Source organism: Phlebotomus argentipes, unplaced genomic scaffold, assembly GCF_947086385.1.
Source record: "Phlebotomus argentipes unplaced genomic scaffold, Phlebotomus argentipes genome assembly scaffold_18, whole genome shotgun sequence".
Classification (NCBI taxonomy): domain Eukaryota; kingdom Metazoa; phylum Arthropoda; class Insecta; order Diptera; family Psychodidae; genus Phlebotomus; species Phlebotomus argentipes.
In genome coordinates, this window is record NW_026776177.1 from 9,820,542 (window position 1) to 9,844,230 (window position 23,689).

At 43.5% G+C, this 23,689-nt stretch overlaps 4 protein-coding genes across 10 annotated transcripts; 1 reads left to right on the forward strand and 3 right to left on the reverse strand.

Annotated features, from left to right (window-relative positions):
- Positions 1-16: 16 nt before the first annotated feature.
- On the reverse strand, positions 17-3,230 carry LOC132259539 (nucleolar protein dao-5). 3 transcript variants are annotated; one of them, XM_059757212.1, is made up of 5 exons: positions 3,106-3,230; positions 2,697-2,963; positions 1,580-2,566; positions 1,402-1,509; positions 17-490 (listed from the first exon to the last, which is right to left on the reverse strand). In XM_059757212.1, the coding sequence occupies exons 1-5, from the start codon at positions 3,202-3,204 to the stop codon at positions 335-337; spliced, it is 1,617 nt and encodes a 538-aa protein (XP_059613195.1). In that variant the 5' UTR covers positions 3,205-3,230; the 3' UTR covers positions 17-334. The 3 variants fall into 3 exon arrangements, with proteins under 3 accessions (XP_059613195.1, XP_059613194.1, XP_059613193.1); XM_059757211.1 differs by lacking the exon at positions 1,402-1,509 and having other exon boundaries at positions 281-1,117; XM_059757210.1 differs by lacking the exon at positions 1,402-1,509 and having other exon boundaries at positions 281-1,120.
- Positions 3,231-3,310: 80 nt separating this feature from the next.
- On the forward strand, positions 3,311-4,297 carry LOC132259729 (charged multivesicular body protein 1b). Its single transcript, XM_059757479.1, has 2 exons — positions 3,311-3,470; positions 3,608-4,297. The coding sequence occupies exons 1-2, from the start codon at positions 3,449-3,451 to the stop codon at positions 4,195-4,197; spliced, it is 612 nt and encodes a 203-aa protein (XP_059613462.1). The 5' UTR covers positions 3,311-3,448; the 3' UTR covers positions 4,198-4,297.
- Positions 4,298-12,502: 8,205 nt separating this feature from the next.
- LOC132259850 (sodium-coupled monocarboxylate transporter 2-like) lies at positions 12,503-14,382 on the reverse strand. The gene is made up of 2 exons (XM_059757646.1): positions 13,029-14,382; positions 12,503-12,972 (listed from the first exon to the last, which is right to left on the reverse strand). Exons 1-2 carry the CDS (start codon positions 14,340-14,342, stop codon positions 12,604-12,606), a joined length of 1,683 nt encoding a protein of 560 aa, XP_059613629.1. The 5' UTR covers positions 14,343-14,382; the 3' UTR covers positions 12,503-12,603.
- A 1,257-nt stretch (positions 14,383-15,639) lies between these two features.
- On the reverse strand, positions 15,640-23,417 carry LOC132260448 (uncharacterized). 5 transcript variants are annotated; one of them, XM_059758557.1, is made up of 9 exons: positions 23,317-23,407; positions 23,137-23,199; positions 22,169-22,403; positions 21,437-21,544; positions 19,514-19,592; positions 16,801-17,117; positions 16,212-16,346; positions 15,893-16,095; positions 15,640-15,832 (listed from the first exon to the last, which is right to left on the reverse strand). In XM_059758557.1, exons 3-9 carry the CDS (start codon positions 22,317-22,319, stop codon positions 15,806-15,808), a joined length of 1,020 nt encoding a protein of 339 aa, XP_059614540.1. In that variant the 5' UTR covers positions 22,320-22,403; positions 23,137-23,199; positions 23,317-23,407; the 3' UTR covers positions 15,640-15,805. The 5 variants fall into 5 exon arrangements, with proteins under 5 accessions (XP_059614540.1, XP_059614539.1, XP_059614543.1 ...); XM_059758556.1 differs by having other exon boundaries at positions 23,137-23,417; XM_059758560.1 differs by having other exon boundaries at positions 15,893-16,065; positions 23,137-23,409.
- Between the last annotated feature and the right edge of the window lie 272 nt (positions 23,418-23,689).

Here is a 23,689-nt window from a genome sequence, read left to right on the forward strand (position 1 = left end):
TAGCAGACACATTGAATTCCTCTAGCTTACATTGTTTATTACATACTATCATTATGTAAAATTCATTAAAGTTTATGCTTTTTATGTGTATTACATTTCTTGGCGTTTTCCTCCTTGCATTACAATAAAAGAAAAATTCATATAAAAATACTCTCTGCTCAAATCAACAAAAAATGCACCGATAAACTTTAATGAGAAACTCATGAAAACTATGGAAGAGTTCATTACAAAATAGCTCTTTGCAGACGGGAAAACTCCAAGAAATCCTTCCTGTCTTACAGAATAATGCTTTTTCCTTAATGCCTGAAGGGGAATATTTGTTTGCTGACTTCTCTCAATCCTCAAACCGAATCGAATTGACGGATGTATCTATCATTCCACCGCGATATGATCCTCGCTTCTTCTTCGTCTTCTCGTGCTTGAATGACTTCCCTCTGGTGAACTTGAGATCTCTGTTCGCCTTCTCGCCCCACGATCCGCGAGCGCCTTTCTGCACAATGTAAACCACATCACATACACAATTCGCATCAGTTTGAGCTCAACAATAAAAAAGAGTTGCGCGCGATGCAAAAACTCGTCAACTTAAACTATGGATAAGAATCTGAAATTCTGCAAAAATTAATTAGTCAAATGAAATCTTCTTGTTCTGCTGTCCGCCGCCGCCGAAGCCTCCGAAGGAATTCCTATTGCCCCCGCGGAATCCACCACCGCCGCCACCGCGTCCTCCGCGACCCCCGCGCCCGCCCCGGAAGCCGCCGCCGCGCCCTCCTCTGAACCCTCCGCCGCCGCCGCTGCCGTCGCCGCTGTGCACCTGCGCGTCGTCGGTCTTCGCCTCGTGGCAGCTGAAGCACTCCGTTCGGTTCTTGTAATTGGTCTTCCTGCAGCCCGTGCACGTCCAGTCACCCTCTCGCGGCGTGAAGACCTTCCTCTCGCCGCCAGCGCCGCCATTGCCGCCGGCCTCGCCGCACTTGAAGCACTGCGTGTTGCGCGCAAAGTTATTCGCCTGGCAGCTGTTGCACGTCCAATCGCCCGGCCGCTGCTGCGCTCCTCCTTGGCCGCCATCCCTGCCGAAGGACTGCCTCTTCTGGAAGCCGCCACCGGAATCGCCGCCAAACTTCTTCTTTTCATGCATTTTGTGTGTGTTCGTTTGTTTGACGAGTTTTTGCATCACCATGAAAAGAGACAGAAAAGAGAGAATTAACACAAAAAAAATTAGCACCATGTTGAACTATGAGATGGTAAAAATGCGTTTTCCTGCGATATATAGCGTGAAAGACAGTGCCATAAACAAATTGGAGACGAGATCTCGAACAAGGACATTTTTGCTGATTGCTTACACACGGTGCCAGAGTTCTTTTGTGTTAATTGATCTCTTTTTGCCTCATACTTTAGGGCACTGACCTTGGCTTCAAAGGAATTATCACTAACGCGAGCATCAACTGCCACTTCCTCCTCGCGCACCCGCCGGAAAGGCGTATTTTGGCCCCAATGCGGACTCTGATCTTCCCTCTGGAAGTTTGCGAATGTGTTTCTCAATGTGTGAATCGCAGTAAATCCATGAAAAAAATATGACACTAACCTTGTCGCCGGACTTCACGAAGTTCGAGTACTTGTCATTCGGTGTGTTGAAGCCACCCTTTCTCTTCTGGCCAGGTGTGAAGTGCTCCTCCTCCTCTTCCTCCTCTTGTGCCTTGGCCGGTGTCTTCTTTTGCTTCACAGGCAGCGCCTGAGGCTTCTCATCTTCATCAGAATCCTCCTCTTCGCTCGATTCTTCCTGCTTCTTCTTGGCGGCAGCTTTGGGCGTCTGCACAGCCACTTTCTTGGCCGGCGGCGCATCGTCATCGTCGGAATCGCTGTCGCTGGACTCATCCTTCTTGGCCGCCACCTTCGCCGCCGGCTTCTTCACCACGGGCACTGCTGCCGGTGTGTCATCATCTGAATCCTCCTCGCTCGACGATTCTTGCTTCTTCTGCGGCGCCTTCACGAGAGGCGTCTTCTTGGGCGGCTCGTCGCTGTCATCTGAATCCTCTTCTTCAGACGAAGACTCCTTCTTGGCGACTTTCTTCTGCACAGGCGCCGCCACAGCTGGCTTCTTCGCTGGCGGCGGCTCATCGTCAGACGATTCTTCCTCGCTAGAAGACTCCTTCGCCTTCTTGGCCGGTGTCACTTTGGGCGTGGGCTTCGCCTTGACCGGAGCCTTCTTCTCTTCCTCTTCATCGCTGGAATCCTCCTCGGAAGATTCCTTCTTCTTAGCAGCAGCCGTCACCTTGGCAGGTGTCTTCACGGGTGCTTTCGCGGGCTCTTCGTCACTCGAATCCTCGTCCGAGGACTCTTCTTTCTTGGCCGCCGCGACTGTCTTTGCAGGTGCCTTTGCTGGAGTAGCTTTTGCGGGTTCATCGTCACTCGAGTCTTCCTCGGATGAAGACTCTGCGGCCTTCTTGGCCGCGGCTGTGGGTGCCGGCTTGGCGGCTGGCACAGCTTTCGCTGGCACCTTCACATCCTCATCATCGCTGTCCTCTTCCTCGCTGCTGGACTCCGCCTTCTTCTGTGTTGCCTTGCCGTTGAGCTGCAAAAGGAAACACGTGTTTTTTGACGCTTCACGAGGTGGGCAAGCGATAATTTCACTCATAAGAATTTCCCGGGCGATTTCACTACGCCACTGCGTTCATCTAAGACGCATTTTGGCAGACACTCACCTTGGCAGGCTGTGGCGCTTCCGCCTCGTCGGAGTCATCAGAATCGCTGGATTCCTGGGCCTTCTTGGCGGGAGTCTTAGCGGCGGGCGTGGGTTTCCCGTTCACTTGTGGCTTCTTCGCGGAAGTGTCTTCTTCTTCGTCAGAACTGTCTTCCTCAGAACTCGAGCCTCCGCCCTTGTCCTTGCTCAACACGGCCTTCTTCGGGAAGGTCTTGGCAAAGTGCTCGACCACCTCTTCAAATTTCGCGCAGGTTTTGCCCAAATCCTTCTGCAAAGGCGGAAATAACAGCAAAATCACAAATGCGTCTCACACGTGCGTCGCCGCGTGGGCCACACGGGAATTTCACAATATCTCGAACATTAGGCCGATTCTCGCGGGGATTTCTATTGGAAATTGTGCAGGGACTTACCGCATTTGTTTTCTTCTTGAATATATTGGCAATACTCTTGTCCACACGGAATAGATACTCAAAAACAAGAGCGGAACACAAACTTCTGGAGTCAGCCATGGTCGATGATGTTGTGAAAGAAAAACGCCATGCGGTCGCTGACAAGTCGATGGAAAATCGATGAAACCCTTCAACGTGTGACGTGACATTTGCGCATGCCGATCCACGAATGTCAAATCCGCTGTCGCAGAGAGTGAGTCACAGAGCGAGAAATCTCGAGATAAAACGCGTAAAAGTGAGTTTTTAGCAAACTCTTTGATTGTTGTGCTGTGAAAATACAAAAGTCATCAAAACGGGGAACGAAATGTCTGTCTCGGCCATGGAGAGTATCCTTTTATCAAGCGAGAAAGCTCGCAAAAACACATTTGTTTTCCTTCCGTCTTGACCATGAATCACCTTTATTAGCAATTTTTGTATTTATTGCCCTGTGATTTCCCTTAACTCACACTTTTCGTGCACACAGAGCATCTCTTCAATTTGAAGTTTGCTGTCAAGGATCTGGAGCGCAATGCCAAGAAGTGCGAGAAGGAGGAGAAGCTGGAGAAGGCAAAGACAAAGAAGGCCATCCAGAAGGGAAACATGGAAGTTGCTCGGATTCACGCAGAGAATGCGATTCGACAGAAGAATCAGTCGCTGAACTACTTGCGGATGAGCGCCCGGGTGGATGCTGTGGCCAGTCGCGTCCAGTCCGCGCTCACCACCCGGAAAGTCACCAATTCCATGGCGGGAGTGGTGAAGGCCATGGACGCGGCCATGAAGGGCATGAATCTCGAGAAGATCTCCTCGCTGATGGACAAGTTCGAGCAGCAGTTCGAGGATTTGGACGTCCAGAGCTCCTACATGGAGAACACAATGTCGCAAACGACCACGACGTCTGTGCCGCAGGGCGACGTGGACTCGCTGATGCAGCAGGTGGCGGACGAGGCGGGCCTGGAGCTCAACATGGAGCTGCCCACGGGTCCGCAGGCCTCCACCATCGGCACGAGCACGCAGGTGTCCCAGGAGCAGGACGAACTCACGCAGCGCCTCGCGAGGCTCCGACAGGCCGAATAAAGGCCGGCGGGCGGCCAGGGATGCGACTCACTGCTTCTCACTGTATTACGAACATTGTTGGATTTTATTTTCTATCATATTATATTGCTAATAGTAAATATTCCATTTACTTCCTCACTTGGTTTGCTGATTCGTGGGAAGAGGATTGAAAATTACATCGATTGTGCTGTCTCTATCGTTCACCAGGTGGCGCGTGCCGGCGCGAAAAGCAAAGCCAAAATAGTTTTGTATCGAGAATGCTGGGCTCAAAATATTTTTTATTTATTGAATAATCCTGGGTCATTCCCTCTTCCCAAGTCACATAGCTGAAGGAGTGGCGAATGAGCAATGATGACGGAATTAAAGACATGCAGAGAGACCAGAGGAACGTAGCAATGAGTTTCTTTAAGAATGAATGAATGAATGATTTATTGTGACACGGGCATGTTCGCCATAAGCCACCACCAGTAGCATTATAGTTTCTTTAAGAAAATCAGAGAGAAAGAAAGGCCTAAACAACGTCCAGATCTGGCTAATCAGGGTAATATTGATACATTTCAGTGAATCTACGGCATTTTGAAAAATCCTTTATCCCCTGAATTGCAGTCAATTTGCAAAATGCCCCAAAGGTACATAAACTTGACAATGAGCCGTTCCTGTATAGCAAATGTACTTATATATTCCGCAAAGTACTCAAAATAAGGCGTGTAAATGCTTCTCAGAAAGCAGTTCATCCTCCACGATCCCTCCTTTGGCCGCCCCTTAACGGAATGGCCACTCACGGATGGCGAGAACGAGGCTTTAAATGGCAAATTGTGCAATGAACAACTCGAGTTACTTTTCCCACTGTATTTCTTGCACATTCCGCCACCCTTTTCGTCTCGGTGGCTATATTAGAATGCTCCGGAAATACACAATACACACAGTTTACTGATGCCATTTCCACGAGATTCTGTCTCACCATCATAAAAATCCCGGTCACGTAGAAATGAGTTATTGTTGACTTTCATGATTATGGGGCGCTCTTTGCCGAGGGGACGCCATTGGCTCCCTATTGGGACGCCGGGGTGGAAATATGGAGTGAATATTATTATGTTTAGAAAGAGGTTATAACATATGTTCGCAATGTGATGGCGAGACAATGATGATTGTGGTGGAGAGCCAACGTTATATTCCTCACGAGATTCACACTCAAAGTCCCCGCAAATTCCCTCGAAATAGCGCCGATGCTTTTTTCCTTTTGATTTATTCCACTTCAAGCGAAACATCGTCGAATCAGAGCAATTTGCAAGCTAATTTGTGCCCATCAAGGGGGAGATAGTGCGATCGGAAGTGATGTTCAGTTCAGTGGTGGCAATATTTTCCACTCTATCGTGATATATTCGCGGTGGACATCGAGGATTCCATCGCAGAGCGGAAGAAAGGGGGCGAAATAGAGGGAATTGTTGTGATTGTGGAGCGATGACTATCACTATTGCTCTTCCGCGTGGCGTCACAGCGTGTTTCAGTGGCAGAATGGACGAAAATAAGAAGAGTTCTGCTCCAATTTTCTCGTCCAAAATATGAAATTTTCATACAGTTGAACAGTGAAAAGCTTTTGACTCGGCCACTTTGGGCAGCTCCGTGTTATTGTGAAACAGTGTTGCACATTGAAAAGGGTGGCGCGGCTCATTTACCATTAATTCAGCATTTGATGCTCTGCACAATTCACAAGAGGAACTGCACACAGTGCTTCACATGTGAGCACAAGCAGAAAAGCTCCGCAGAAGCTCTGATGTGGTGGTTATTGATATTGCACACATCCAAGCCCAACAAAACAGCGTCGAGACCAGCCAAAGCCACCCACTCTGCGCCGCGGCCCTCGCATTATTATGCAAAATTTCGTGGAAATACATATTGGGAAATACTGTCAACTCTAATAAATATCGCAATAAAATTTTATTCCGCCACTCTTGGAATATTTGAGCAGCACGACGCTCTCAAATAGTTATGAGCTTTCGCAGCTTTCACGTGGCAAAAAGCGCCACTGTGGCACATCATATCTGCGAATGCTGGGCAAATAAAATGCAAGAGATGTGCGAGTTTGGGCATTTCCTATGAATATGTACAAATATGAAATCGCATGGCTTTTCGAACCAATTGGCGTATAGAATTAAAAACTCGCGGCTCTTCAGCTTTATTGGGTAAAATTGAAAACCGCGCTTCAAATATTGTGCAAGTATTCAATGATCTTCGTGTAATTTTCACTCTTTGAAGTATTGTTATTGACAATGTGACCCTTTTTGACTCTCACTCGTCAATATAATGAAAAAATACATTATTGGTAAAATTGTCGCTCAAAACTGTGTAAATTTCAGTATTCTTTTTTCGCAATTAATGAGCAAAATATGCATTCTGCACTTTGGTGTGGCAGACATTTGTGTATTCCTTACAATTTGTAGATGTTAAAAGCAACAAGCTGTCGTTTTGCTGTTTCAATTGGATTTCAATTAATGCAATAATTACGACTCCGTGGCAAATCACTGGCTGTGCCGGAGTCAAATTGTAATTCAAAGTTCTTGAACCCTCGCCCTGGTGAACTGATGGTCTCTCCCTCTTCAGGGACGCTTTCCTTTGCATGTGGAGAGAGACTATATATAGAGGTGGATTAATTCCTGGGAAATGGACTCAGTGATAAGAGTGATATATGCGCATATTATACAGAATCGCTTTGCGAAATTTGCTCCACAAGCAAAATCAACCCGCTTTTGGCTCTTCAATAAATTTTCAGCTCTCAATATGGTTTTTTGGGCAAAAATCCGCTGGGCTTTATTACTCAATTGATTGGATAATCCTGTGAAAGTGTTTTGCATAGCATATTGACGATTAGGCACTCGACGAAGTGTTCTTCGCTTTCTCTTGCGCGCACAATTGCGTGACGAATTCTTCGCAAAATAGGGACGAAAATCTTTGTCATAATTTAAAACAATTATCACGTTTATGACACTCCAAAGAGACATTTCACTAAGTACTCAGCTTGGATGCGTGTTGAGCAAAAGGGAACTCTTAAAATTTGCTTAATTGCCATGTCAGGAATTCCCAAGAAATTCTCCTTCAGTTTGACCCAAAATAGGCAAATATCCTGAGTCTTTTAAGACTTAAAATCCACTGCAAGGTGAATTTCTATGAATCAACCTAACTACACGATTCTTCATCCTAGATTCTATGAGCTAATGGGCTAACTCAGATCGGAATCGAGAGATCAACACTCGCCCCTTTATTGTTGGGTTATAATTGAGAAACTGATCGATGTGTTTAGTGCTCAATGGCGGGTGTTTTATGCGTATAATTGAATAATGGTAAAAATAATTATTCTCCACACAGAATTGCACGTGAGACTGAGGCGACGTGTGACAAAAAGTCAATGGAGAAGTCATAAAATCAAACGACATTTTCGCTATTTGCGCGCCCATAAAATCGACAAGCACCATCGATGGGCTTCTGTGGGGTGGAATTGGGCGAAAAGTCATATAATGTCACCGAGAGTCAGGGCGAAACCCAGCGCTGGGGTGCCATTTGGCTGATATTTCCACCATGAGATCCCTCTCGCCTCGTGTTTCCATCGCGAGGATGGGGGAGATGAAAGGGTGGCCGCGAGGGTGGCTGCAGGGCGTCCGGCAAGGGAGTGTGGTGACATAGGAAGGCGAGAGCTCATATATCACTTCCTCTGGATGGTGTGCTGCATTTTGCTGTTTAATCCACACTCTTTTCGTGCTTGAGCGAGTTTTTTTTCATGCCTGCTTTGTGCCATTCATTTGCTTTCGAGCTTTCTGGCAAAAAGCACGCCTTTCACCTGATGATTTCCAGCGACACATCCACAAACTATCGGGCGTCTGTGTGTTCTTATTAATCCAAAAGAGGTGCAAAGAGAATCATCCAGATTGGGTGACACCATTTCGTCCGATGCACTGCAAAACACCACGGAAATTTGCAGGATCAGATCAGGAGTATTTCTGGCCGCGATGACATATTGTGTGTTGCTTCTGGGAATTTTATCCTGGACTGTGTGTGTGTATATAGGATGAAATGTTGCATTTTTCCCACAGAGCACAAATATTTTATCATGGGCGGAAATTACATCTCTCCGTGCATTGTGAAAATTTGCGGTGGAAAATCGCGGAAAGTGCGCGCCTTATTGTGGATATTGCCAATTTGTCAGAATTATATATGCGCGAGGTGAGAGAGAGAGTGGAAGCCAGTGGCGCAGAGTGTGAATTGCAGGCTTCGTTGCGCACTCAATTGGCACAATTTCCACCCTCCGGGCGCCACTGGGTGAATATTTCGCAAACATTCTTCTGTCTGAGGAGGATTACACATTGTACCTTCGCTCGGCAGAGAGTGCATCCTTCGAATGGGACAGAATCTCGAAGAGACAACGACAGAGAGGCGCTATTCATACCTTTCCATCTCAAGTGTAATCCCCTGCTTTCGCCATGTGATCCCGCCTGTGATGCCCGTGGAAGTCTATTCTGTGGCCCGAGAATGTGTGGAAATAATCTGGAGCATCTGCTGGCATACAAATGCTCCCTATTAATGATGATACTTAAGGGGGCGCGCGTACATTAGAGATTTCCACTGTGATTTACACAGTTAATGTGTGTCATTTCCACCCTTCTCGCCACACACCGACTGACCCTTCCAAATCCCAACTCTTGATGTCGGAAGCGAGAGGGATACTCGTGTGCGAGGAAGTCCTGAGTGTGTCTCAGTTATTGGGAAATTAGTAATTTTCCCTCCATTTGTTGCCGAATGATTTTTATCATTTCACCCAGAGTTTATTCTCTCTCTTAAGAAAAGTGAAAATTGCAATAAATTTCAAAAGATTCTCTATCTCTTCTCCCCCTCCCTTGTGTGCCCAGCGTGAATTTAAATTGATTCGTCTTAGGGGAAGAAGAAAAAAGCTCCATTAAGTGAAATAATTTTGAATGGGAATAATAAAGGAGCACGGAAACTGCCATTACGCTGTGTCTCTTCGCTATAACTAAAATTATCGTCAATTTGTTTTCATTCGCCATGGCTTATAACTTCCATCAGAGAGACAAGAGGGCTTCTGATATTACACTGAATTAACTTGGGCCAATGGAATTTTTCAATATATCTCAAATCACAAACTATGCGGCAACATTGTAATGTGCATTCGCATTATGAATGAAAGAAGCCACACATGAAATAAAACTCCAATCTCTCCGTGCACTTTCATAATTCACAAATGCAGAGAACCCGTGTGTGTGGGAAAATGCAATTAGCAAGTGAGAGGTTGTGAGAGAGATATAAATAAAATATTTAGCGCATGAGTGGGGAAAAATATCCGAATTCAGGAAATTAAATGAATAATAGAACATCTGCAGGGACTAACATTCTTTTTCGCTGTGTCAGCGTTGCTCCAGGCAATTGTATAATTGTGTAAAATTGGAAAACTAACACGAAAAGAGGTGCATTTTCATCACCATTTGAGCTCAATCTTCCTCACTGTGCTGCTTATGAGAGATGTAATTTTTTTTAATGACATTCACACAATTTTACTGAAGTTCTCTGGTGGAGAAGAGCTTTCATGCGCCTTTTTGAGTTCCTTTTTGACGTGTAAATATGTGTAAGGGTTGCAGGATTTATGAAATTGCAGGTTTTTGTCACACTGAAATTCCCATTAAAAACGAATTAAATTTTCCTGCTGAGAAATTTCAATTAATAATGACCACACTTAAAGTTGATAAGCATTAATGTGTCATATGAAACTGCGCAATGTGTTGAATAATTCAGAGAAATTTCGATGGATTCAGAATAGAAATTGTGAGTAAAGACCGCTCAATAATTAATATATTTTTGACAAAGTTTTTACCTTTTTTAAGTGTCAAAGTTGGATGATACTTTGGAAAATGCAGCGCTTTTGCATTTCGCTGCAGAGCTCATATTAAATTGTTGTTCTTTTGTGCACACAAACTGCACCTTTAATTAAAACTTTTCCACAGTGCTAATCATATTGTAATCAGACGCCGAACGTGTGGAATAAGCAATCAAAGTTCCATTTCGCGCTAAAACACAAAGTATGTGCTTTTTGTCTATAGACATAGCGCACGTTATGTTCATTTCACGGCAATCTCACTCTGTTTCTTTCGGCGCTCAACTCGTGCAGTTGCAGTTCAAATAGGAAAGTCACGACAGAAAGGAAGATTGACACGAAATGAAAGTCATGGGAAAGTTTGACACTGGGCTGAAATCTCAATTACAAGGAGGCACAAATATGCTATTTATAGGTGTAATTGAAGTGCATTAAATGGGCGTGAAAATCGCTCATGATGATATTAACATCAAAATGGGAATAAAATTTAATTAAGAGTGATTTAGCAAAAAGGGAATTAAGTGAAACGATTCTCACATTATATGTTGCTACACTCAGAGAAAATGATGATTTTTCATTTGGTTTTCACGCCCAGTGAAATTCGTCATTTTTTCTCTCTTGAATAAGAGACAAAAGGGCATTTTCCAGGAATTGCAGAACACATTTCTGAATTATTCCCACCCCGATTTGGCTGAGTGTCTCAGTGGGTGGCTTTCCATTAGGCACTATTTTTGGGTGGGTCGGATAAAAAATTCCACACGTGTCACTCGCGTTTAAATTCAACAAGTTGAAGGCGTGGTGGAAAAGCTCACCATGTAATTTGTCCATTGTGATTTAATTAATAAGTTCACATTATATTAGTATTGTACACTCACACGCTCTTCATGCTCAGCAAACATACACGAGAGAGTTGACGTGAAAGTGATGAGGATTTTTTCGCATTCTTCAGGGAAATTCCCAAATTAATTTCCCGTGATTGTCATGTATTTTAATATGTGTCGAATCTGTCTTGTGATGCTGGTGTGCAAATTGATGGGTTGATGATTTTCCAGGTGCTGTAGAATTTCTTGGGAAAAGAGCACATTTCCACTCCTCGTGTTGAGCAAATAAAATCACTCCCCTTTGACTCCTTTTCGCCATCGTGCCTCCGAAAGGAGACACAGAGGCAACCAGTTGAGCGCATCTCTCTGCAAATCCTTTAATCACTTTGGCAAATATTGACAAAGACTAAAGAATTATCCCTGAAACGCTGTATGTCGCTTTCCTCCGTCGCCACTCCACACAATCTGCCACGATGGAGTGCACAACGGAGGATTCCTAGGTCTCCTCCGGACACAACGTCTCAATTGTATTTCAATTAATGTGTGTGCAAATACGAGACGAAAGAAACGACATAAGCACAACCGTTTCAACTCTTTACGCACAAGAGGTCCTCGTCCGGATGCTCTTTTGTCCTCACGAGGGCCATACAAATGAAGATGCACTCCGCCTGTCATTCTTCGCCGAGGCACATGAAAGGTCATGTGGAGAGCTCTGCAAATGTGCGCCTAATTGAAAATCCACCTGAAAAGCGCTGCAACTGTTGCCTGGCGAGGAGCCTTTGTCTATCCGCATGTGGAGAAGCTGGAGAAATTTGAAAAGAGACTATTGCACTCTTCGCAAACGTGCACTCGTCCCTCAAAAGAGGCTTTATCAACGATATTAAGAGCGCATTTTCATTTCTTTTCCAGGAAGAATAAGGGCGAACTTTGTATTTTTTCGGACTAAGGCAATTCTTCAACGTTATGTGATTGTTGAAAATGTAACATTCTATGCATAAATTCCAATTCTCAAACTGCAGTAACTTTCCGTGGATGTTTGCAACATTATTTATATTATGATAAACTAAAGATGGAATCAAATATTGTATGAAATTCAAGAGAAAAACTTTTACTACCAACTTTTATTAGGGAAAACACATTTCAACAGAAGAATCAAACGCTTCAATATTTACTTTTGTACATTTGGCACAATGAAATCAGCATTCGGGGAAAAGAAGCGATGCCATAGAAAGTTTTTGTCCACTATTGCCTCATTTTCCATGTTGCAGCCCCAAAAGTGTGCACGAAGAGAGGTATAGAAATTATTGCTGTACAACTGCCATGATCGCATGAAAAATGAACAATCAAATTGTTTTCCAATGTAGCTATAAAATTCGCACGCGGAATTGTTGTGTCCTCTCACCCGGTCGCAGCGTGAAAAGCCACCGTCGAATTATTTATTGTGCTGCACATACATAGAAAATAATAATAATAACTGTCACACAGTGAAAAGGTATAGCGAGAGAATGTCACACAATTGCTCAATACAATTTTCATGTGAACCATTTGGGGCGGAATTGCGACGGGGTGAGCTTTAAGGTGTTAAAATATTGAAAAGTATTATTCAAATAAAAAAATTACGCTATTTTTACAGTATTATCCACAATTTATGATTCATTTTTCATTAGTTATTTTCCATCCTTTTTGATCATATTTCATTGGATAGTTCGATTGAAAGCACTGCTCAGGATTTCACTCTTTTATTCTCAGATTGACTTCTTCCTCAGTGAGAGCTTTAGTCCGAAGAAAAGGTGCCAAAAGTCTCTGGTCTTCGATAGTGTTTCCTCCGGTCAAAAGACTGGTCAAATATCCAATGCTGATACCCAAGAACGTTCCTATGAAGCCGAAGTACATGAAGGAGATTCTGAACAGCCAGAAAATGTCTTCTTGGTCACTTGAAGAGTGAGGAAAATGGTCAATTGTTGAGTTCGAAGCACCCGTCAAAGAATCACTGCAACCGTCCGTTCGGAAAGGAAGAGTCGGTTCGGGTTCGTTGTTGATGCTTCCAATGATCAGAGTGAGAACACTGACAATGGCAGTCAAAGCTCCAGCTTGAGCGCCCTGGAAAAGTTTACTGAATACAGTCAAGTCTTCTATATCAACGTCTCTCATCATACCGCGCTATTCGCCTTTGGCAACACTGCACCGAGCACGAAGAGAGTTAGAAGAGCTGCAGTATTGAGAGCCATGCACTGATTTGTCATTTGCATAATCATTCCCATCTTTTCGATGAAGAACACCAAGAAAATCTGTAGAATTCCTAGAATAATCACAATAATCTTCATCGTTCTGTTGGCGATGTTTTGGTTGATGTTTGGGAACCAATTGCTGACAAAGTCTTCGAAGATAACGCCACTCATGGCGTTCAAGTACGACGAAGTTGTTGACAAAGCGGCTGAAAACACGCCAGCAATGAAGATTCCGTTGAATCCGAGGAACAAAGAGGCTTTCTCCTGGATGAAGTGCGGTAGAATCTGATCGATGCTCTGTATTTTTCCTGCCTTCATGGGATCGCAAGTTTCATAGTTGGCATACACGATAATGCCCAAAAACGGAGAGAAGCACAGAATCATGCCAAACACGGAAACTAGCATCCAAGCTGATATTGTCATCTTCTTCTGGCTGGGCAACGAGAGAAATCTCTGCAAAATGGTTTGATTGAGGCCAAATTGAAAGGTATTTATGGCTGTTGATGATATCAAGTATGCAAGCAATGAGCTTCTCTTGTTCATGTCCATGTTTGCAATGACAATTCTTCCTCCACGATCGGCGACTCGGAAGACATTTCCGAGTCCTCCAACGGCTCGAGTTCCGATCACGCTCACGATAATGCAAGCCACGATCATGAGCGCCAATTGTACGACGTCTGTCCACAGTACAGCTTTGAATCCGCCGATTGCCGTGTAAGAAGCGCACAGGAGAGACAAGATCGCGATGGTGACGTAAGTATTGACGCCAGTGACTCTCTGGAAGCTCAAGGCTGGAACGTAAACTGTGACCGGCAGGAAAATGAGTCCCGTGAAGAGGAAGATGAAGCTGGCAAGGAGTCTGACTCGTCGATTGAATCGCAATTCAAAGTACTTGAAGCTCGAAGTCAACTTGAGTTCCGCGAAGATGGGCAGAAAAATTGTCGGAACCACTAAAGGGATGACAAATAGAGCCGGTGCGAACATCCAAGTGTGAGTTCCATAAGTGTAGACTTCAGCTGCCAGTCCGACAATCGAACTTCCCGACACTGACGTGGCGATCAACGAGGCGATAACAGGGAAAATGCTCATATTTCTGCCTCCGAGGAGAAAATCCTCGATCGTCGACGCGGTTTTGCGGGCCTTGAAGGCATAATACAGACCAATCGCGCCGCTCACGAAGAACACAACCACGAAGAAAGAATAGTCCAAATGAGTGAATTGACCTTTGTCCACAATATCCATGATCCTGATTTTCTTAACTTTTCCAAGACGTCGTCGAGAAGCAACTGAAAAGTGACACTTGACTGCCTTAGAACTATTTAACCAACATATGAAAATGCTTTTATGTCGTTTTCATGCAGGCGATAAGCGCTTTAGGTGGATTTAATATTCGTATACTTAAATGACAATCCATAAAATGTATTTTTTACGGTGGTTTTTAAAACATTTCGTCCGAAAAGAAATACAAGTGCATAAACAAATTTATTCTAATTTGCATGGGAAGGTAAGAAAAACCTGAAAATGCTAATAAAATCGATTTTTTTCTTCATTCTCTGCACTTATTTTGGTCAAATTTGGCTTCGGCTCACTTTTTCGGACGGGTTTTCATCTTTAATTTCCATTAGGCAACAGTTTAAATAGAAAATATGAGTGCATAATTACTGAAGTGATGGATGAAAATTCCCTTATTTGAACTTTAGTGTCAGATTCTGTTGTCTCGTGCATATTTTATTTGGGCCGTTTGCTCCTGTTGATGCTCCTGTGCCACTGTCACCTGATCCAGGAGAGCGACTGCACTGAGACACTGGAAGCTGCAGCAAGGACACTTCATGGGGGACAAGTCGTGAAGAGTGTATCCACAAAACATGGGCACAAAAGGAGGGTTTGTGTGACAAGTGGAAAATCCCGAGGAGATATCTTTTATTCCTGCCTCCCCCAGCTCAAGGATCTCAACAAAATATTAATTATTCATTCAGCAGGGAGAAGCGAGTTCCGTGTGCTCGTCCTCCCTTCTGGCCACATCTCGTCACCGCAGCTCCTTGTACCTTGAATGCCGACCACGGAGGTGAATTTATGTGATCCAATGGCGTGTCTCGTGGATGCTTTTGTGTCTCTGTGACGGAAATATTTCGGGGTCACACTGTGATGATACACTTTCTTAATGTCTTGTGTGTATAGAGAAGCACGGACAGTGCGAAGGGTTGGGTTGCGGTGCAAAAAAGGGGCACAGCATGTCCGAGAGAAGGGAGAGGAAACTATTCCTGAAATGCTGTAATAAATTTCGAATAATTAAAGTGGACAAGTCACGCGAGAATGAATGTGAAAACCCGTAAAATAGCATAAGAAAATGAAAGGTTCTCTCCCCGGCGATTATTCTCTTCAACTCACCCTTACTTTGTGTCCTTCCCTTCTCTTTTTGGCGTTTCTCTTTCCGTCACTTCACCTTTCAAATTAGTTTTAGGCATTTTCTCGCATCTCCTCGCCCAACAAAACAATACACACAGCCAAAGCACAGCGGAAATAATATCATTTCCCTCCGTTAAGCCTCAAATATTTATTTCTTAATTCTTTACTTTTTCTTCTTGTTTTGATAGGTGAATTGATATAATTTTTCCTGTGCCTCTAAGAGATTTTGTCACATAATACATCTCACAATTACGCCCATTTGCCAAGTGATAAAATATTCCTTCTGCTCTCTGCTCACACTAATTCACTTTCCCAGAAGATTCATCCTGCAAGACAAGGCAATTGATAAAATCTCAGGCCTCCCCAGAGGCTCTCGGGCCACTCACCGAACTCGAATCTCCTGCATCTGAAGATTGCGAGGGATCACCTGTTGAACTGCGCTCCCTCTCGAAGTCACTCTTCTGAGGATTCTCCTCGTCCAACTCGTATATGTTGATTGAGTGACTCGATTGGGCGTGCACCATGAGATCCCATGGATTTGTAAATGTCTCCTTGCACACTATACAAATCAATTTTGTCAAATGAGCTGCTGGGTGCGCCATAGTTTCCAAAAAAACAAACAAATGCCAAAAAGTGGTGGTCATCACCAAAAAATTGCGATTAGGTGACAAAAAGGACTTCCACGCTGCACACAATGGCACTCACCGTTCGTCGAAATGGAGAACTCCTGGCATTTGCATGTCATCCGAAGTTGACAGTACGTCTTCTTGTGGTTGAGAATGTCCTTCAATTCCGAGAAGTGTTCTCTGCAATTGCCGCAAATCAGAGTGTCGGCATTGCCTGAAAATGGGTGTGATTGTCTTATTCGATATAAATATATTCAGTTAAATTGTTATTCTACTGTTGATAGTGCAAATCTCGGTCTTAATTTCATTCAGAGGCCAATTAGCAATCCAAACATTATGACAAATGTGCATTTATGTACCGAGAGGACAAAAAATGAGAGAGTGTCGTGCAAGAAAATGTTGATTTTCCCCTTTAAATCCACCCACAGGAATTTTCCGCATCAAAAGCATGGCAAATTTGCACTTGGTTCAGCCCGGAATTCTTGCGGAAAGGCGCGCCCCTTGGCGTTTGCTCATGCAGAAAATGCTGCGGTGAAAGAGTTGCCCGCTTTTTCCCTAGACCATCTTCCTCCCCATATATACATACAAAGCTCTCTGGACTGTGCGAAAATGATTAAGCAAAAGAGTGTGTTGAGTATGTAATTGAATGTGGCCACGGAAAAACTCACTGTAGACTTTGAAGTTGTCTGGAAAATTGAGTGGCTTGTGCCGGTCGAGGTTGTGATTTACTTGTTGCACCGATGCATTCACTCGTGTGCCACTATCTTCGTTCTCCAGCTTCCACCGGAACAGTGGCTTCGGCCTGGACTTGTGGTGTTGCTGGAAAAAGATCTGATGGTGCTGATAGCCCTGTGTTAGTTGGAACAAATTCAATTTAGTTTTTGATGAAATGCCCGCCAAGCGATTGTGCTGTTGCTGTTGCATGAGGCGCTGCCTCTTCATCGGCTTCTGCAACTTCCCCTGAAGCAGCGTTGACGTGTACAAACTGCAACGGCACGATTTCGTGTGCTATCAGTTTTCTTCTATTCAACACTACAAATGCCAAGACATTTGATGGGCGTATATGATAAATAAGTAGCGTGAAGAAGTGTCTGCTAGACTTCCTCACTTTTGCGAGGAGTGTCAGAAGCCATGACATCCCTCGAGAGCGTGTTCGGTGACTCAAAATTCATCACCCCAAGGCGATAATTTTCTTCTTCACCAGCTGACAAGAATGGGGAGAGCTGTGAAGACCGACATTGCTGGTCCCATAATGACCCAAAAGTGCCAATTAGACGTGCATCATCGCCATTGTGGGGACTGCCACAAAAATATCCGGGGGTGTTCAGACCAATCTGTCTGCCCATTGTTGCTCTCGAGGGTCTCCATTGTTCAATCCCCGGCCACAGGCGCCAAGTAAAAATTCTCCACGCAATTGTGGGGCCCAAGACGAGCTTCTGTGTGTAATAATCGGTGTTTGAAGTCATGTTGTGCGTCAAGATTCACAAACACACGCTCGCATCCTCACGACACTGATGATGCCATGCGAAGGAACACGACCGTGTGTCACATAAAACTGTCAGCAACAGATATCATGTCATTTGTAGATTTAACTTGTCGACAATCCTCTTGTTAAGAGAACATTATGTTACAGTGCCACAAAGAATTTCGCAACACTGTGCTGGAGAGAGGACAATGGAATGTGCATCAGTGACGAGTGAAGGGATGCTAAAAGTTTCCGCACAGGACAGGAGGAAGCTAAGGTGGTAGAATGCATCCTACTTCATGGGATTTATACTGTATCATGAGTCACTTTGTCGGGACATTTTCGGGATTAAAAGTTACTGAGTGCGGATTTAGGGTTGTCAAATCTTCACATATGACAAAGTCCTTTCCAAGGTCCTTTGCGACCTTTCAATGAAATTCTACATCACTTTAATTCGCTATCAAGCTCATTTTCCATCGAAATATCCAATGATATATTTCGGAAATCATTCTTTAACAATGCTTTTTATGTGCATAATTTCAGTATTAAATTAACTTGGATTAAATTGAGAGGATTTCTGAGTCTACAATCGACTGACAACTATTTTTGTTCCACGCTAATTAGTATATTTATTTTATAATTGTTATTGAAACTAATTAGTCAAACTGAGAATTTCTAAATGCGGATTGTTCAAATTACAAATTTATAAACTTTCGGTTAGTTCACTGGAAATAACATAAATCCGCAATTCATTATTAAGCTGGGTCAATTCATGGCCCAGAGGCACGAGAGGCACGTCCTTTCCAGTTTTCCCAGTGCTTTTCTCTTGCCTCTCAAGATCAAAGGGCGTGGAGAGACATATTTTACGAAAGCTGACACGATAATTATGGCTATTAAGAGTGATAGCAATCAAATTAATTTTTGTGCATTGTGATTTTAGCCCAGATATAATTATTCATTCGCCTCGGCTTTTCCCGAGCGCCATGTGAGAGTTGGATGTCTTCATTCGCCGTCGCGGAAAATTTATGTTGGCGATGAATTAATTGTGTTTCGATGACAAATCAAAATTCAACACGTGTAAATAGCAATTAAGCCCTACACTCAATTTTCTCCATTTCCATATACGCCACATTCCTTTGCTTTCACAATCATTTATAAATAATGAGAAGGCTGAGAGGTTCGGCATAATTTTGTCCGAATGTAAACACAACTTGTTGTTATTGTCTCAAGGAGAAGCGGATGAAAATAATGAAAAATCAACAGCATAATGAGATATAAACATTAATAGGGAATAAATACGCGTGGCGCTCAAGTGTTTCCACCAGCACAAATATATACACAAAACCCTCTTGTCCACTTTTCACACCCACCCTTTTCGCGCCATTTGCGCAGTGGTGCTAAATTAAATACACAGCCGAAGGAGGTTTTCTTTTCGGCAGCCCCGGAATAAAATTTGAGGCCCATTTTGCACCCAGTCAACGACATTAGGCGGGAAGAATTGCTACTTTCTCGTGCGGTGGCAATAAAAATTAAAATGGCAGAAACGTGAAAGAAGCATTGTTGCGAAATCATCTCGCGTAAAAATTCACTCTGGCCAAAAGGGCTCCAAATGAGGAGTACAAAAGAGTAAATTTCCGTAAATATTTACCCGAATTCTCACGGATATTTAAATCGTCCCAAGTGTAAATATTTGCCACCATTTGAGAGCGCGTTTCAATTGAAGGTGGAGACACGCAAATATTCCTCACTCTGAGAAAAGGAGAGTCATAAAATTTGTGCTCCACATCGTGAAGACTTCCAGACGCACGTTCAAAACATTGTGCTAAGTGGTCGAAATTGTAAATCATTGCACGATGACCGGAGAGGAGAGGAAAGTTTGATGGGTATGAGATGATGAAGTAAGAATTTATACGTACAAGTCTTGTCCAATTTTCGCCATTTGCAGCTTCTTGCGTCCAATTTGATGCGCCTTGGGCTCCGACACGAGATTTACATCTGTGCGAGAGGCGAAAGAAAAACTTATTAAATTTATTGCCATTTCACACTATGCTTCGGGGCGATGCTGCAGATTCCTGTCTGTGACGTCGGGACTTCTCAGGGCGGAAGGGTGAAGTGCGTCGTGAGGTGATGGAGAAGATGAGACACAAAATGTTGACAATGGCAAGGGGGAGATAATGGCGCTAAACAGTGTACACCACTTCCTATTACTTCCACAATTTCTGTGCAGAATCACAGACACTTCGAGAACTTTGGCAGTACTTGAAACATGAGTTTTTCTTACTGCCTTCGCCTTTTTCGGAACATCATAGACTTTTCCAACCGTCTAAAGTATTATAACCTCAAATTTAGACAGTAATTTCTGTAAAAAGACTTAATTTTTATTTGTATGATCTTGAAAAAACTTACAAAGAAACAGTTTTTAGGAAATAAATTAAGTTTCTAGCGAATATTTTGATGTGTTTAAATTTTTTATCAATCTTACGAATGCACTGTTAATCATAACCTAAAAATTACCCTGAGATATCTGAAATAATTCTTGAAATTAACTGAAATTTGCCATTTTAGAGTAGAAAATCATTCAAACAGCCCTTAAAGTAGACAATTTTGTATCATAAAACTATATTTTAGGGGTTATGATCAATCTTAGCAATCGCAAATGCTAAATTTTACTAAGGAATATGAATTTTTCAAATTTGAATGCAAAAAAGGGCGTTTCCCGATGATATTTAGTACTAAATTTTGCTTAAAGTTAGTTACATAACCTATACAAGCAGTGAGATTTTTAATGAAGAAAATGATGTAAAAAGTAGTGTAACACTTCTAATCCTTTTTGCTTAACTGTACACCACTTTCGACCATAATATCTCCCCCTTGGACAAAGCTTGGGAATGGAGAAACTTTGATCATCACAGACAGACAACTTCTTGGGATCACTCTAGATAGAAGATCAGATTCTGCGTGGTTAGAATGTGACAGAATTGACTGGCGGCCAAGGGAAACGTAGGAAAAGCTGTATTTATCAGTGCAGTTTCCAATCTGCAATCGTCTCAACTCTGTCTCTCCTCTGTGCTTTTTTATTCATTCCCGGAAAGACTTTCAACACACATGACTTATCCATTGAATTCCTCCCATTTCCCATGAAACGACGGCCCGGGCGAGAGTGGACCAGAAAAGTTTCTCAGGGTATCATGATAGGACTCAATGGGTGGGTGAATTTTCGGTGGGGCTGCCGAGGGTGATGGCATTGAGGGGAGGAGAGAGAGATCTGTGATGCCACAGAGTCACGTACAATTGGAATTGAGGTGATTTTCTCCGAATTGGTTTATTCACTTTGTTTAACTGATAGAGGATGTGATTCTTCTTCCTGTCTCCATGACTCTGTGCCTTTTTTGTCCTCCGCACACCTTCGGATATTCATGGCCCGGTCACGTGTGTTCGCAGGAGCTGCGAAGTCGGGGTGTCTCTTAGAGGCATTTGGCTGCATTGGTGGGAATTCAATTAGTCAGCAATTAAAGATTACAAGAAGAGAGCGAGAGAGAGAGAATCAATTGGCAGACGCAGTAAAGCATTTTTATCTGGAAACGTGTTCAGAGCTTCGATTCCACTTGAATTTATGAGAGTTAATTTCTTCCCTTTTTCACCCTCCAGAGGAAATGACTTGAAACGAACAATCGAAATTGAGGGCTGAGAAATAATTTCCTCTCCTTCGCAAGCGGATCTCTTGCGAGCATTCCTCCGTTGTTGGGTTTTCGGGATGTCCATAGAGAGTGTGTGAAACTAATTGTTTTGAAGTGCGATGGAAAATGTGAAATATTGAGAAGGGGATTAAAAAGTCTTACCGAGCACTTGACTCAAGACCGTTCGTCCATCCTCACCATGACAGGCTTTCCTGGCGTCGATGGGATTTGCATATTGCACAAATGCGTAGCCTTTGTGCATGGAAATACCTGGGAAAGATGAGAGCGAATGAATGGTTTTTCATTATGTAATACCTCAAGTTCAAGACACTCAACATAGTTTATAGAGCTCAAATTGCAATTTTCTATCCTCATAGTCTTTAGCTTTAGTGCTTGATTGCATTACATACATTTAACTATCAGAAATTCCTCTCAGTTTCCTACTCTCTAGCAAAATTCACAATGTTGGGATAAATTCAAGTAAAGTTAACTTTGCTCGTTGTCAGCTTATTGGCTGAATCCTTTTCAATTGGACCAAGAGTGGATTTTACTTGAGACTCGAGCTCTTGTCAGAGAAATTCAATCACTTGCCGCAAATTACAAGTGAAATGTGTGCAATTATTGAATTTGTGTTGACAACGGGATAAAGTTGGTGTCGTCATGGAATGAGTGAAAATTACTATGTCTACACTGAGAGAAACTTAGCATATTTCTCTCTATATATGTTTCTGAGACCAGTAATTTTACCATGTGATGTTGAGTTAACTTTTATGGTCGCTAAATTATTTGAACTCAAAACATTCAGCACAATGAAAGACGTGAGATTGACTGTCGCAAAACAATCTTTGGCATCAGCGCGGTATTTTCTCTGAGTGTGAGATGGTTTGTACTTACCAAGGAGACGTCCATAGCGCTGAAATATCTTCTCCACGTCGGTTTTTGAACACTGGAACGTGTTGAGATTCCCAACAAACACCCTGGAGTGGACAGAGATTGGATCCAGAGAGTTTGTGTTGTTCGACACCAGTGACATTTTCATTTTCATTTCACTGTAAAGAAAGTTGATGGCCCCAACTTGTTCACCATGAGCTCTTCACCCTTGGCTGCGCTGTTCGCCCGGCTTCGGTGTCTGCAAGTGAAGGCAAAGTGACTCTCTTTCCTGTCTTCGGCGCGATCAAAGGCGTCAAAAGGCATCTTTCGCTCCTTGCTTCGATTTTTCTATCGCACGACAAAGTCCACACTTCATGCAGTGCTGCTGAATTATTGGCTCAAAAAGGATTTTGACAATGGATTTAATTACATTTCACGCACTCGATTCGAAGCGCTCTCAGGACTCTCATTTTGTGTCTCATGAGACAAATTAAAGGTGGGATAAAGAACACGCAAACTTGTAGTGAGCCCAGGATATAAAGTTTTGCCGAGAGAGCTGAGAGAGTCTTACATGGTGTAATTAAGTTTAAATCTAGTGGAATGAAATTCTAATCGGTTGCAAATGCGCATCTAAATTGCTTCGAAAACTCAATTACTGAACTTATTTTGCCTCTCCGGCGTCAAACTATCACTTCTCACGTTGTGTTTTCTTTTCTGCCTTGCAAAGATCTCTTCGACAATGCACGAATCGCACATGTTCCTTCTCTCCCTCATAAACTATGCGTGCGAAATTTTTGTGGGAGATTATTAATTTTTCAAGCGTTGATCTCCAACGGAATGATCTCAATTTCGCCTTCTTATATTGCGCCAATGGGGTTGGCGATGAGGGAGCGAAGATTAGCAAATTTAGAGCCACGCCAGAGCTCAGCTCATCCAGCCAAAAAGAATGCCATGTTTCACCTCACCCGAAAGCACTTTGAATGAAAAATTACCCTCAATATTTTTTTTTGGTCTCTCTCTCTCACTCTGTCTGGTGGGAAATTCCTTTCACGACTCTGGGAGAAAATTAGAATTCACTTTTATTCACTTATAGCATGATTTCCACGCAGGTGAAAAATCCGCGCCTCAGACCACCACCAATCAAGCCCCTCGCGGATGTAATTCACACGTACAAGATGTGAAATGCGAAACTTTCCACCCTCATCACTTTTGCGTGCTCTCGCGCTGCGCCTTCGCCGGCAAGACGTCCTCTGTGCACCGCGAAATTGCCGAGACTGACATTCGTGGCGGCACAGCACGGTGATTTTCTGCTGTTGAGCTGGATGGGCGAAGAGGGGCGGATGCAGGGGAAATTTTCCGGTGGGAAAACTCGGCTCGAAGTGGCGACACACGCGAGAGGGGAAAGCCCTTCTCCAGGCTGTCAGGGGAAAATCCATCCGTGGCGATTGTTGAGAAAAAGTGTCAATATTGCCCGAAAAAAAAACACCCCACAAATATTTACCATCTAGTTTCAACCACTTTTCCGTGGGGATGAAGAATGGCGAG